This window comes from Ambystoma mexicanum, chromosome 1q (genome assembly GCF_040938575.1).
Source record: "Ambystoma mexicanum isolate Mex_15411 chromosome 1q, UKY_AmexF1_1, whole genome shotgun sequence".
Classification (NCBI taxonomy): Eukaryota; Metazoa; Chordata; class Amphibia; order Caudata; family Ambystomatidae; genus Ambystoma; species Ambystoma mexicanum.
Window position 1 is genome coordinate 1475517798 of NC_090922.1, and position 13739 is coordinate 1475531536.

The 13739-nt window shown below is 48.0% G+C and overlaps 1 protein-coding gene across 1 annotated transcript in view; it reads left to right on the forward strand.

Moving 5' to 3' along the window:
* The window catches only part of LOC138562817 (neutral amino acid transporter 9-like), a 344011-nt gene that overhangs the window by 149533 nt on the left and 180739 nt on the right, over positions 1-13739 (forward strand). Inside the window, exon 5 of the mRNA XM_069642796.1 lies at positions 1182-1295. Within this exon, the coding sequence (XP_069498897.1) occupies positions 1182-1295 (114 nt within the window). The remainder of the gene's footprint in view (positions 1-1181; positions 1296-13739) is intronic.

The window sequence follows — 13739 nt, forward strand, 5'->3', positions numbered from 1 at the left end:
CACGATTAATCGTTATCCGAGATGCATCATCTTATTTATTCAGACAAAGTGATCCTAATTTTTAAAAGATCATATATTACAGGCACATAAAAAGTGTTCCCAGCAACAAGGAAACAAGCCAAAGGGCAAAGATTAAATAGAGGCTTGCCTAAAGCAGGCAATCAAGAATTATGTGTACAAGTAGATGAACACAACACTGGTATCCCAGAAAGGGAATTAAGCTTTTCAACCAAATATAGGGTAGCTGAACTAAAGACACTGAATGGGACTGCTTCTCTTAGACCTTCAAAAGAAGCACCTGTCCTAACGGAAAATGTGGTGTTACATAAGGCCTCTTTACATTACATTAACCAAGAACCTAGGAATACAAATAACACCACAAGCAGTGAACTCCTGAGATGAGATCAGACCATACAAATCTGCTCTAGCTTTAGCGACAATAAGCGGTGAAAGAAAACCTGCTTGTACACATGGTCCTTACTGCACTAGGCATGTGCACATCCATTCGTTGCTACACTTTCCTCTTATGATTCTTTGTACTCTTCCTTTACTGTTCCTTTGAACCCCCCCCCCTTTTGTTTCTTTGAACCCCACTGCTATGTGCCTTTTTAATACCCACTTCTTGTTCTTCATGTCAGCTCTTCTACTTTGTTTATTCACACCGTCCCTCTTGTGAACCTTTGCATTCCTCACTTATGATTCATATTGCCCCCTTCTTGTCATTCATGGCACCTCTTAGGATGAATGTTGCCTCTCTGGTGCTTCAATTCTTGTGATTTGTCCACCAGTCTATTGTGATTACTATCGCAAACCGCAAGTCCTTCTTTCACACACTGGCGTCATAAATTGCACCTCTCCTCCTATGATTATTTATATCTCCCTCTTATAATTTTGAGAACCCTTTCTTTGGATTTTTGGTGCCTTACTCTTGTAATCAATATCACCTTGTCCTTCTGATTCATGATGCTTTTCTGTCGTTCTTTGCACCCCCTCCTTGTGATGCTTAGCAACTCTCTTATGTTTCATGTATCCTCTCCTTGTGTACTACTTTGGAATGTCCTTGTTATTCATGGCACTTGCCATATATGTCCCAGTCCTTTTGTTAGTCATGATGTCTCCCTCTTCGGAAACATTTAACCTCTCTTTTTGCGACTAATCGTGCCTTTTGTCTTTCATTTCAGGTAAGAGATCTCTGCATTGCATACCTACTAGTGAGCCTGACTTACCTCTACATAGGAATCATGTTCTTCATCGCCTTCCCAACTCCGCCGTTCCCTAAGACATGTATTTCTCAGGTAATTGACTCTATATTAGACAGATATACGTGGTGCCGTACAGGCCAGAAATGCTTCCGTTGCTCGAGGCAAAGCTTAGTTGTGTAACTGTGTTGTGGATCAGATGTAGTGGTGGGTTGACCAAATGTTCATGGGCTCATGAACAGGTTTCTAAAATCTAAACAGTAGAATGAGCTTAGCTTCTGGGACTGTTATAAGAGGAGAAAATATATTTGAATTTTGTCTAGATTTTGTTTGCAAAAGTGCTCCCGATTTTTGCTTGTTGTGGGACTTAGAGAGTGGGTGTAACGCTTACCTCTGCTGCCCTGCAGGAGTGCCTGGTCCGGAACGCCCCTGTATGCCTCTCGCCCGCGAATGCCTCTGGGTGATGCTAAGTGTCCAAACCACTCCCTTCCCACTGGTCAGCTGTACGGACTATTTGCCCCAGCGTCGGGTAGGTTGGGAGTGGGTTGGAGGCCTGGATCATGTGGTATAGTAGTGGCCCTCAATTGTGCTGATCTGGTACTGGGCCCTCATCAGGTAATCTGCAGTTAGACAGACAAGAAGAGCAGAGTAATTGCTGTGTGAATGGAATGTAGTTTATTTATTTATTTTAATTCTTGTAATGCGCCAACACGCCCGTAGGCCTCAAGGCACACACAAAACTGGACAAAACAAACAGACACACATGGCAAAGAAAGAAGAAGGGTCAAAGGGTTATTCCAGATTGAAGAAGTGGGTTTTTACAGCACGTTTGAATACAGTGTAATCCTGGATCTGCTGCATCTGGGCTGGGAGTTTGTTCCATAGAAGGGGACCTTGAGCGTCAAGAGTGGTACCACCAAATTTGGCTGTCCTGTATTTTGGATGCTTGAGAATAGTGGCAGAGGATGAACGAAGGTTCCTCGCATTGGATTTAATGCTAATGCGGGCTGACAAATAAGTAGGGCTACAGAGGCTGAGGCATTTGTGGGTCGTGGTCAATATCTTGTGCGTTATCTGATGTTTAACGGGAAGCCAGTGAAGTTTTTTCCTAAAAGTGGAGATGTGTCTACGACGGGACTGCGGAGGGAGGCCCAGTCCTGTTGCGGCTCTCGTGATGCTTTCTGGTGAGTATTCTGCTTTGCGCATATAAAGGTGAATATTCTGCTTTGCGCGCGTTTTAAAACAATCGTCATGCGCGTGTATATTGTCCTTCTTTCCTTTTAATGTGCTCCAATGTCTTGGGGTACGGAGCGCGGTGTTTCAGAAGAGTCCTCGCACTGATTCACAATGTCTGGTAAGTGTTTTGAGGTCCTATTCCCTTTGCGTGATCTTGCACGAAAATCTGATGTGTAATTCAATGTTCATTTGTTCTTTACCTTACAGGTATACGGGCAGCGGCTTCAGAGGGAGAGCGGGAGCATAACGGGATCAGCTGAGATGATGTTCCGGAGGTGAACAGCTGGAGCAGCAAGGATCGCGCGGTGAGGATTCTGATGACAGCGCGGCTTCCCAAAATCGATCAGGTGTAAAAGGCAAAAGCAGTGAAATGAGCCGCGCCACAGGTGGAAAGTTCCTCAGCAGCAGTAAGCGTTACGCTGCCTTATTCTGCAGCCGGAGATAACGCTAAGCTCTGGGTGTGGCAAGCCTGTGGAACTATGGACGGTGTTGTTGTAGGCATATTCTGCAGCCCATAACAAATCAACCCAACTTGAATCCATCTGTGAGAGCATGCATCTAAGGTATTGCTTGAGAATCTGGTTTGTCCTTTTGGTCTTCACGTCTGTTTGTGGGTGATGGCTAGTAGACAGACTGATATCGATCTGGGCTTTGGCACAGCAATTCTTCCAGAATTTAGACACAAATTGGCTTCCTCGATCTGAAATAATCACTGATGGGAAACTATGTAGCTTGACTATGTTCACTAAGAATGTCTGTGCCAAGGTTCCTGCAGTCGGTAATCCCTTCAATGCGACAAAATGTGCCATTTTAGTCAGGAGATCGACAACTAGTATCATGGTGTGACCATTGCAAGGTGGTAAACCAGTGATGAAGTCCAGGGAGACCGTGTGCCAGGGGGCCGGTGGGATGGACAGAGGTTGAAGCAGGCCTTGTGGTTTATTCCTGGGCGTCTTGTTTCTGGTGCAGACATCACAGGTTTTTATATACTGTATAGTATCCTTTCGCCACGTAGGCCAACAAAAGCTTTTTCGGATCTTGTGCATCGTTTGACATAACAGGATGTCCTGCGGCCAGTGAGTCGTGGTAAGTCTTTAGAACCTGGTTGCGCATCAAGGAGTCTGGTAGATACAGATGTTGCTGGTGGTATGAAAGTCCGTTCTCTAGTGTTCGTTGTTCATGCTGAGAGGCCCATGTTCGCATTTGCTTGGGTGTGCTATTTTTTCGGGCTTCGTCCTTCAGGGATGATTGGTACTGGTGCCGGATTTGCGTAAGCGTCTTGTTCATCTGTATCCCAGCCCATTCGTGAAAAAGCGCATCTGCTTTCCCGATCTTCACCCCAGGGCGATAAGTGACTGTAAAATCGTATTCAGTAAAGAATTAGGCCCAGCGGAGAGGACGTGGAGACTGAGCTTTGGCAGTACGCAGGAATTATAGATTGCGGTGGTCCGTAAGCACCATGATTGTATGATGTGCTCCAAGGAGATGATGGCGCCACTCCTTGAATGCAGCTTTAATGGCAGGTAGCTACTTATCTGTCATGGCGTAATTCAATTCTGCTGGGTTGAACTTCTTAGACCAGAACGCTACCGGGTGTAACTGGTGGGTCATGGGATGTCGCTGGGATAAAACTGCTCCCATAGCCACACTTGATGCGTCGGTTTCAACCAAATATGGGAGTTCCAGATCGGGGTGCTTGAGTATTGGAGCTGTGGTAAACCGATGCTTGAGTTGTATAAAAGCCTGTTCGGCCTCAACGGACCAATGGAAGGTTTTGTTCTTTGGTAACAAGGAAGTGATGGGGTGCACTATGTCTGAGAAATCAGTAATGAATAGCCTATAGAAATTGGCGAATCCCAAGAAGCTTTGGATTGCTCTAAGTGGTTGAAGGCCATTGAAATATTGCCGCTACCTTGCGATTATCCATTTGGATGCCTTGGGGAGTCAGGATGTATCCTAGGAACTCTACTTGGGTTACATGAAAGGCGCATTTCTCCAGATTTACGAATAAATGATGTTGACGTAGCTTTTCCAGGACCACCCGTACATGGTGTACATGTTGTTCCAGAGTTGCTGAATAGATTAGGATATCGTCTATGTATACCATGGCACAAACGTCCAACAATTCCCTTAGAACGTTGTTCGTAAAAATTTGGAACACCACTGGTGCGTTACTCGGTCCGAAGGGCATAACTGTATACTCGAAGAGCCCAAACCTTGTGCGGAAGGCTGTCTTCCACTCGTCCCCAGCCTTCATGCGAACCAAATGGTATGCTCCCCTAAGATCGAGTTTCGTGTAGATCTTTGCTCCTCTCACCTGGTTCAACAGAACTGGGACCAATGGCAAGGGGTACCAGTTTTTGATGGTGATCTTATTGAGTCCCCTGTAATCAATACATGTTTTAAGGTCCCCTTCCTTCTTGGGAAACGAAGAAGAGAACTGAGGATGCGGGTGACTTCGATGGCCTAATAAACCCATTGGCTGGATACTGTTCTAGGTAGTCGAGTAGGTGTTGGTTTTCTTTTTCCTTGAGTGCATATATTCGACTGCAAGGCACTTGAGCTCCTGGTACTAGATCGATCTGGCAGTCGTAGTGTCTGTGGGTGGCAAGGTATTGGCCTGATCTTTCCAGAAAACATCTTGGTAGGCTTCATACTTGAAGGCAACTCCCCCATGATGCCGATTGTTACTGTAAATTCCTTGTTCGGTGTAGTCGGTGGTTCGGGCACTTGGACTTCGGCCGGGCTTGACGTGGCTGGATAACAGGTCTGTGCACAGGTGGCGGAGAAGGTCACTGAATGAGCCTGCCAGTCAATAACCGGGTTATGACACTCCAACCAGGGCAGTCCTAATATGAGCTGGAACTGGGGTGCATTGATAAGGTCAAAGACTATCTGCTCCCGATGACCGTCATGGCACAAGGGCACAACCGCACCCGTACATTGGGTCACTGGTCCAGATGACAACTGCGTTCCATCAACAGAGACGACTTTATCTACCTTTCTCCTCTTCTGAATAGGAACGCCAATCCGCTGGGCCACAGTGATGTCCATATAATTACCCACAGCCCTGCAGTCGATGTACGCTTCTAGGGCATGCATTCGTTGAGGATGCTCCGGGCACAGTAAGATAACTGGTGTGGTCAGATGTGAGACCGTTGACGTCTTCTCCTTACCCGACAAACCGATCTCTATTCTTGTCGAGCCGTAAAGTTTTCAGACAATTCCAGTGGTTCTGTTACGCTGATTTCCATGACTCCTAGTGGTTTCCGGGGGGGGCCTTGTTCGGGCAATCCTTCACGAAATGTCGGGCCTTACTACAGTATAAACAGAGTTGTTGCTTTTGGCGTCGCTGCCTCTTCTTTTGTCTGAGGTCCTCTTGCACTGTCCAATTTCATGGGCTCGGGGGTGTTCTCAGTGGTTCGAGTTGGTACTTCCCGAGGATGTACATACAGAGGCCGACCCTCAGAGCGTGACCGGTCAGACCGTTTCTCCTGTAAACGATGATCCAACTGCACCACCAAGTCTGTGTAGTCAGCACAGCGCTCTGGTGGATTCAAGACCTGTGCCAACACGTCCTTCAATTCACTGCGAAGACCCCGATAAAAAAGAGTGGTCCCCTTCTCTTCTGGCCAAGTGGTCTCAGCAACTAACCAGTTGAATGTGGTGATGTAGACTGTTAGGCAGAAACCTGTGCAGTTCCCTTAGGGACCACTGCAAAAGGCTTAGGACTACAGGTGTTGGCAGTAAACCCAATTGGTAGCAGTCTGTACCACCCAGATTTACCTGGTAGCTGTGGCTGAGCAGCCAGACTTCTCTTAAGAAGAGTTAGACAGTATGTAGAGTATACACATTAGGTACAGAAATACAGTAGCACAAGCAAACACTGACCAGAGCTTTGGTATAAAAGTATATTATTATTTATTTAAAAACACACTTGTAAAATACACTAACACTAATATGGCAAGCAAGTTCAAAACACAGTCACTTAGAAGTATATACCCCTCCCTTAATCCTTATTAGACAAGTCTTAGTTAACACTACTTATTTCCAGACAGAGGTGAGGCTTAACTAAAGATGGCACTCCAATAAATTATCCAAAAAAGGGAGGGAAAAGGCAGAAAGTGAGAAAGCACACAACACAATACTTTAGAAATACTCAGCAAGGCAGGAAAGTCAAAGTCTACTGGTGAGCCAAAAGTTCAGAGGCCCGGTTCCCTCTTAGAGAGAGTGGGACACAAATGTGCCCAGGATCACACAGTTTAAAAGTCTTGAAAAGTCTTGCAGATAGTTCAAAAAGAAGGGTTCAGTTCAGAAAAGTTCAGTTAGCCAGCCTAGGGCCGACCGAAGTGGTAAGTGGAGGATTCAAGACACCCCACACAGACCGTTGCGAGGGAGGCCAGGCGGACCCAGTACCTTTAAAGTGGAGAGGATCCTCCAGCGGGGGCAGTTGTTCCTGGCAGCAGGTGCAAGTCGCGGCGTCTTCCAGAGGAAGAGAAGATCTCGACGTGGAGGAAAGCTGAAGGTCGTTGCACTGCCAGGGAAGAAACCAGCTGTGGAGGTACTACCCTTTTATTCGCGGTCGTGGTAAAACGTGGTATCCCGGCTGCCGGGGTGCTTGGCACGTGCAAGGCGGCCACAAGATGGTCCTTGAAGGCGAAAAGGCGGGCAAACTGGTTATCCCCACCAGTCAAAGGAAGAAGACTCTTCGGATTGAAGATCTCCTCTGTCGTTGGAAGAAGTGGTGAGTCGGTTCAGCAGGGCTCCACCGGTGGTGTCGTCGTTGCAGGTCAGCTCAGCTTCTCCCTCTTCGGATTCTTTGGTCCTGTGGCGAGGTCTGAAGTCCCAGTCCCCAAAGCCCTGCTTTTATGCAGAAAACCCCCATTCACCAGTCCTAGCTGTCAATCAAACATGCTAAGTGGTGAGCCGGGCGGCTCACCACTGGGCCAATCATACAAGAGTGCGACTTGAGTTGCCAGGGCAATTCAGTCCAGGGTGCCTAAACCCCCCCCCTCCCACACATCCTGTGTACCCAGACAGAGTGGCACCACTTTTGGAGGCTTCTGTGCAGAAGCCCGCCAAAAGTGGAACAAAGGGCTCGACTTGGGTTTGGAGTTACAGAGGCGAACACAAACGCCATTTTAAAACTGAGTCCTGGCGAAAAGACCCAACCGTGGAATAAATATTAAATAAATAAGTCAGCGGTATCTTTAACATTGCACCAAAAAGTGGTGCGTTTAAAATGAATGGGAAAATCCCATAGGAAATATTCTGAAGGAATATTTCGCGTGGTAACCACTGCCACCAGCCAGAAACTTGACAAGGGGGGACTGCACAGTGCCCCCTTGAAAACAGACCCAGGGGTAATCTAATTAACCTCTTCCAGTACTTCCACAATATGATGGTTTGTACTGGTTCTGTTCACAAATTTGGACTAATAAAGCCAATGGTGACTTTACATGCCCTGGGAGACAGTAGTCAGTCCCAGGGTATGGAGTCTATGTTTGGGGGTCACTATGACACCCTTGTGTTACTACACTGAGGGTGCTGTGTAACACACATCCCAAAAAAACACATGAAACCCTATGGAGTAAAAGACCCCATAGCCCATAAAACACATTCCAAAGTCAAAGGATATCTCTAATCATGTCTAAGAGTGGGAGAAAAAGAGTCTCACTCTTAGCAGGTGAAAAAAATAAACCCCAAAAATCCAGCAAAGCTGCTGGGGGACTCACTAGGTTTGGGAAATTAGCCTTAACAGAGAATTCTCCCTAACATAGACTAACAAGTCCTGGGAGCCCTGTCGCAGTGCCAGCAGTTCCCTGTCTAAGGCATGCCCCTGTGTCTGGCGGGCAAAGAGCTTGTCTAACTCTTGTTGAAAACCTGCAAAATTGTACAGGATTGGATTGTCTCTATTCACCAATGGAACCGACCAACTCGCTGCGTCCCCCCCCTTGGTTTGATCAGTAGGAAACGTGCCTGGCCGGCACAAGAAATTTAAGCGACATTGATTGATAAACACTGCATACTTCTGTGGGTCTCCCTGGAATCTCTGAGGCGGGGCTAAGGGAACTGTGACTGGTGCAGTGACTTGTATCTGGGGCAGCGCAGCTGTGGGGCCGTTAGCGGGGCCTGGCAACGGGGTCTGACCTGCTTGTGTCCTGGTTAAGCGTTTCGCTAATTCCTCAGTTCTCTCCCTATTGACTAATAGTTCCTCTCTCATAGCATTGGTCTCAGAGCAGGCAGCGTGTACCTCAGCCCGTAATTCACCTAATAATGCGGCTAACTGATCGACCTCGGAAGCCATAGCACTCGGTAGGGTCTGTGTTCGTGGGCTTAGCGTTCTGTAATGCTTACTTCTGGGACCCTGCAGGAGTGCCTGGTCTGGAACGCCCTTGTATGCTTCTCGCCCTCGTATGACTCCGGGTGATACTGAGGGTCCAAACCACTCCCTTTCCACTGGTCAGCTGTACAGACTATTTGCCCCAGCGTAGGGTAGGTTGGGAGTGGGTTGGAGGCCTGGGTCATGTGGTATAGTAGTGGCCCTCAATGGTACTGATCTGGTACTGGGCCCTCATCAGGTAATCTGCAGTTAGACAGACAAGAAGAGCAGAGTAACTGCTGTGTGCATGGAATGTAGTTATTCCCAACTCTCTCCCTCCCCGGAATAAACTGACTGGCAAGCTATGCAGGCAGGGTGCTCACCTTACATATAATGAAGTGCAGAACCTCAGGTCACATCAAGTTCCCCAGTTGCTTCGCTGCGGAGGGAGGCCCAGTCCTGCTGCGGCTCTCGTGATGCTTTCTGGTGAGTATTCTGCTTTACGCGTATAAAGGTGAATATTCTGCTTTGCGTGCTTTTAAAACAATTGTCATGCGCGTGTATATTGTCCTGCAGGACGGAGCGGGATGTTTCAGAAGAGTCCTTGCACTGATTCACAATGTCTGGTAAGTGTTTCAAGGTCCTGTTCCCTTTGCGCGATTCTGATGACAGCGCGGCTTCTCGAAACCGATCGGGTGTAAAAGGCAGAAGCAGTGAAATGAGCCGTGCCACACGTGGAAAGTTCCTCAGCAGCGGTAAGCGTCACGCTGCCTTATTCTGTAGCCAGAGATAATGCTAACTGCTGGGTGTGGCCCAGGGCGGGCTTTATATAGCCCTGGGCTGCACCCAGCATCACCAGACCACTAAGGATTCTTTAGGCAAAGACTGCCAGGCGCCATCTTGATATCCATGTGGTATCCTGTGCTGGGAGCCATTTTGGAGGTGGCAAGTGCCCATATTCATAACCTGCCACATCATAGCTCTCAACTCACACGCTTTTGGCGGGTGTCACCCGCCTTCTAAACAGCTGACTCACCTGCCAAGCTCCTGCATGCTCATTCATTTCAATGGGCCTCTCACCCGCCAAAAATAAAATCGGGTGTTTTCACCCGCCTTTGTGACACAAATGGTTGAGAGCTGGCCACATGCAACCCTCTGGCTCCAAATCCTACCTATACTACATGTCTGTGTACTAGTTATCCTACATGGTGGTATCTTGGTGGGAATCGTGGTAGGGATCATGACAGTGGGGCTCATTTTGAGCCTTGTGCAGCTTAAAATGCATGCGTAAAATACATGTGTGAAAAAAGTATGCATACATTTCACGCCACGACTCGTTTTTACTTATTTGTATGGCAGAGACGGTACACTAAAAAGAATATTCGTATCGCCCTCCCCAACTTCTCCACATAAATTGCAACAGCATTTAAGCCAGCATGACGTTTCCGTGCTGGAATAAAGGTTGTGGATTCCAAAAAAGCAGGTGTATTCCATGGGAATGCATTCTAAAAGCCGCCTGTGATGACTAATTGGCAGCTAGCGTTAACACAATTTTCATACAGCCATTTTTTGCCTCCTTTGTAGACCTCCCTTTTGCACAGTACACATGACAAACATTGCACAGCGAGGACCTGTTTGCACGTCATTGCAAATAATACGGGGGGGGGCACACGATTTTAATTTAATTTCATTTTCAGTAGTGGTAGGCCCTACTATCAATAAATGGTTTCTCAGCGCTCGAGACAGCAGCCACTCAAGAAGTGGGAGGCCGGCAGAGAGCCAATAACTATCCTACCAACATGAAGTAAATAACAAGGTTTTCAGCTTTTTCTTAAACAGCTGTAGGATTGATGTTTTCCTAATATCAAATGGGAGGCCATTTCATAATTTGTTTTCAATGATCGTACAGGACTTGCCAAATGTTCTTGATCTACCAAACCTTGGAGTGGATATAAGGTAAAGTGATGTAGATTGAAGGGATCGGCTAGGATGACACAAGGTAAACCACCAGGTCATATATGATGGGGCGGGAAGGTATAAGGACTTGGGAATTATGGTTAGAAGTTTAAATTTAAACCTGCCATGTATAAGGAGCCAATGAAGCAATTGGGACCAGATGGGGAGAGCAGCAAGCACAGGATTTACCTGGAGCCCGTCAGGATTCATCTGATGTGGCGTACTGTGCAGTGATCGGTGGAGGCTGCGCCCAAATGGGCAGGATCCAACAAAGACTTTCCCTGCCCTCGGGAGAACAGGAATCACTGAAACAGAGGAAAATGAAGGACTTCCAAAGCCCTAATGGGAAGCACTGTCGCAGAAGAAATGAAGGATAGAATGGCCCAAAGCCATTTTTATGCAGCAGTTAACCCATGCACTTCCACAGAGGAATTAGACAGGGCTGCCAAAGACTCAAAGAAACAATGCTCTGAAAGTCTTAATCATTCAGTCCACCACCACAGAGAAAAACACAAGTTTATACTTGGGATGAGCTGTCCCACCAAAGGGTAGTTTTACTATCCCGCACGAGCCACCCGCATCAGAGCGGGGCAAATCAAAAGTACAAAAGGAGCATGAAAGACGAGGAAGAAACATGACAGTGAGGTACTGAGCTTTTAGCGGCCTGTTACTATTTTTTCAAAATCAAATGTTTATTGCAGGTTTCTGATGTGAACACAGCAAAAACTACAATAGACCCATCAAACCAAAGAGACCAAACCTTATACAGTAATAACACCTGTTCCCACCTCTCCCACCTCCTTCCCAGTCAAAACATTTGGTACAAGAATAAACAATGTCAAATGCATCAAGCATCTATATACAAACATCTCTATCTTCCATATTTATCAAAAAAGGGATCCACTCTCTCTATATTGTCTTTAGACTCATCCAACAAATGAGTGAAATATTCCATAGCATAAGTATCCCAAAGCTTCAGTAACCGTTCCCTTTTCGTAGGTATTGTAGGACGCCTCCATCTTTGTGCCACACAACTCCTAGTTGCCACCAGCAGCATGTGGGCCCTTTGGTCAGGGCCCAGACCGCCTACATACTCGTCCTCAACCTCCAGCAGTGCTAACAATGGTGTGTGGACCCTGGAGATCCTGTTAAGCTCCTGTGCCCAGGTGGAAACCTTCTCCCAATGTTTCTGTATCTCCGCACACCTCCACCGAATATGCCAATAAGTATGCCTTCCTTTCACCACATTGCCAGCAATGCGGATGAACCCCTTGATATATCTTTGCCAACACAGTAGGGGGCTAGTGTCACCTATGCAACAATTTGATAGTTTGAGAAACCTTCCGACACATAACAACTCGCAGTTTGTCTGTAATATCCCTACCAAGATCTCTTCCCTAATTTGTCCTGGCTCTACAATCCTCAAGCGGCTCAGCATCCAGCAATTCCTTGTACAGGCTAGCAACAGAGCTTTTAGAACCCTTCTTCTGGATTAAAATTAACTCAAAAGGAGTCAATTCCCTCCTCAAATATTCCCCCCCACCTCTGGTCTGCAAGCGCCCCCTTTAACTGCAGATAGTGGAATACTAATATGCTACCTAATTTTAGGCATACCTGTAGTTATTCCAGTGACAAAGTGTTCCTTCTCCTTCTTCCACATCTGACACACTTTCTCCAAGCCCGCCCTGTACCATCTTTGAAACCTCAAAGTCTCACTGATAAAATCCCTCAATGGCGGGACCCAAATACACCTCAACAGTGACGGCTAAATAGTGAGCCATCGCATATGACTCCCCTCTCTCCACATGCTCCACAATACTACCAACACTGGGTGTTCCCTAGCATGCATCAAGATCTCCCCCCTCGAGGCCCATTGCCAATTCCCCAGCATCACCAGGGCAAAAAGGGCATTCTCTATCCACCCACTGTTTGGGCTTATAATACTTCCTAACGTCTTGGAACCTCACCTCCCTCTTCTCTAGGTCGTATAAGTGTATCATATGCAATCCAGGGCCTCGATCCATTCCAGAGGAACTGAAGCATCTCCCTTTGAACCCTCAGAAGAAAGTCAGTTGGAACCACCGCCGGTATCATTTGAAAGAGGAACAACAGGACTTCAAGATGGCCGCCGACACGAGATAGACGTGTCGACGGCGCTCCGGAGCCCTACAGCAAAATAAAGCGGATCCACCACCCCGTTAATGCTGCTGAGACTCCAAACTAAGGAGAAACCCTAGGGAATAGCTCCGACAAGGCTCCGGGATAGAAGGAGTGAGTGTGGAGCATCTACAAGCGGAGGCGAGAGGAGCGTGGCCGGCCCGAGACAGCTTGGGGCAGGAACGCAGACTGCGGGCGCAGTGAAGGAGAGCGTAAGACAGAGCCAGGAGGGGCCGGCGCAGAATGAAAGTGGACCCATTGAGGAGAGCGGACCATCGACCACCAGAAAAGGGAAGAGGAGCGGCCCAAGGGAGAACCAGCGACTCCGAAAATAGGAAGTCACCGGAGGAGCACGGCACGCAGGTACAGAGGGCGGCCCGGATCCCAGCGGGAGCCTCCGGACAAGCAGGGGCCAAGGAGAGCTGAGGCGTGCTGGCGGGCTCGAGTGGAAGCACATCGCTGAAGATGAAGAAAGAGAGCCCATAGGGGAAGAGAGGTACCAGGGGCCGGGCGAGGGAGAAAGACTTCAGAGACCTGGCCGATGCAGGGAGCTGCCCAGAAGAAGGTGAGAGGCCTGCCCCGACGAGGGGAACCGAACCTGAAGAGCAGGCAGGAGCATTGGGGCTGCGGAGGAGCTCGGCCAGCAACAGAGCAGCGGACACTACGAGAGAGAAGCAATACAGGTGAGCCTCCCCCCAGGGCATCAGACACGCTCGTAAACACCACCAGAGGGAGGGAGAGCCCAGAAGTGGAGGGCATCCCCCCGCAGGGCATTTAAGAAGCGAGGTGCCCCACAGGGACCAGTGACAGAGGCATGGAGGCTGACCCCAATATACACGGGACCCTGGGGCGAGAACCCTGCGAGCTGA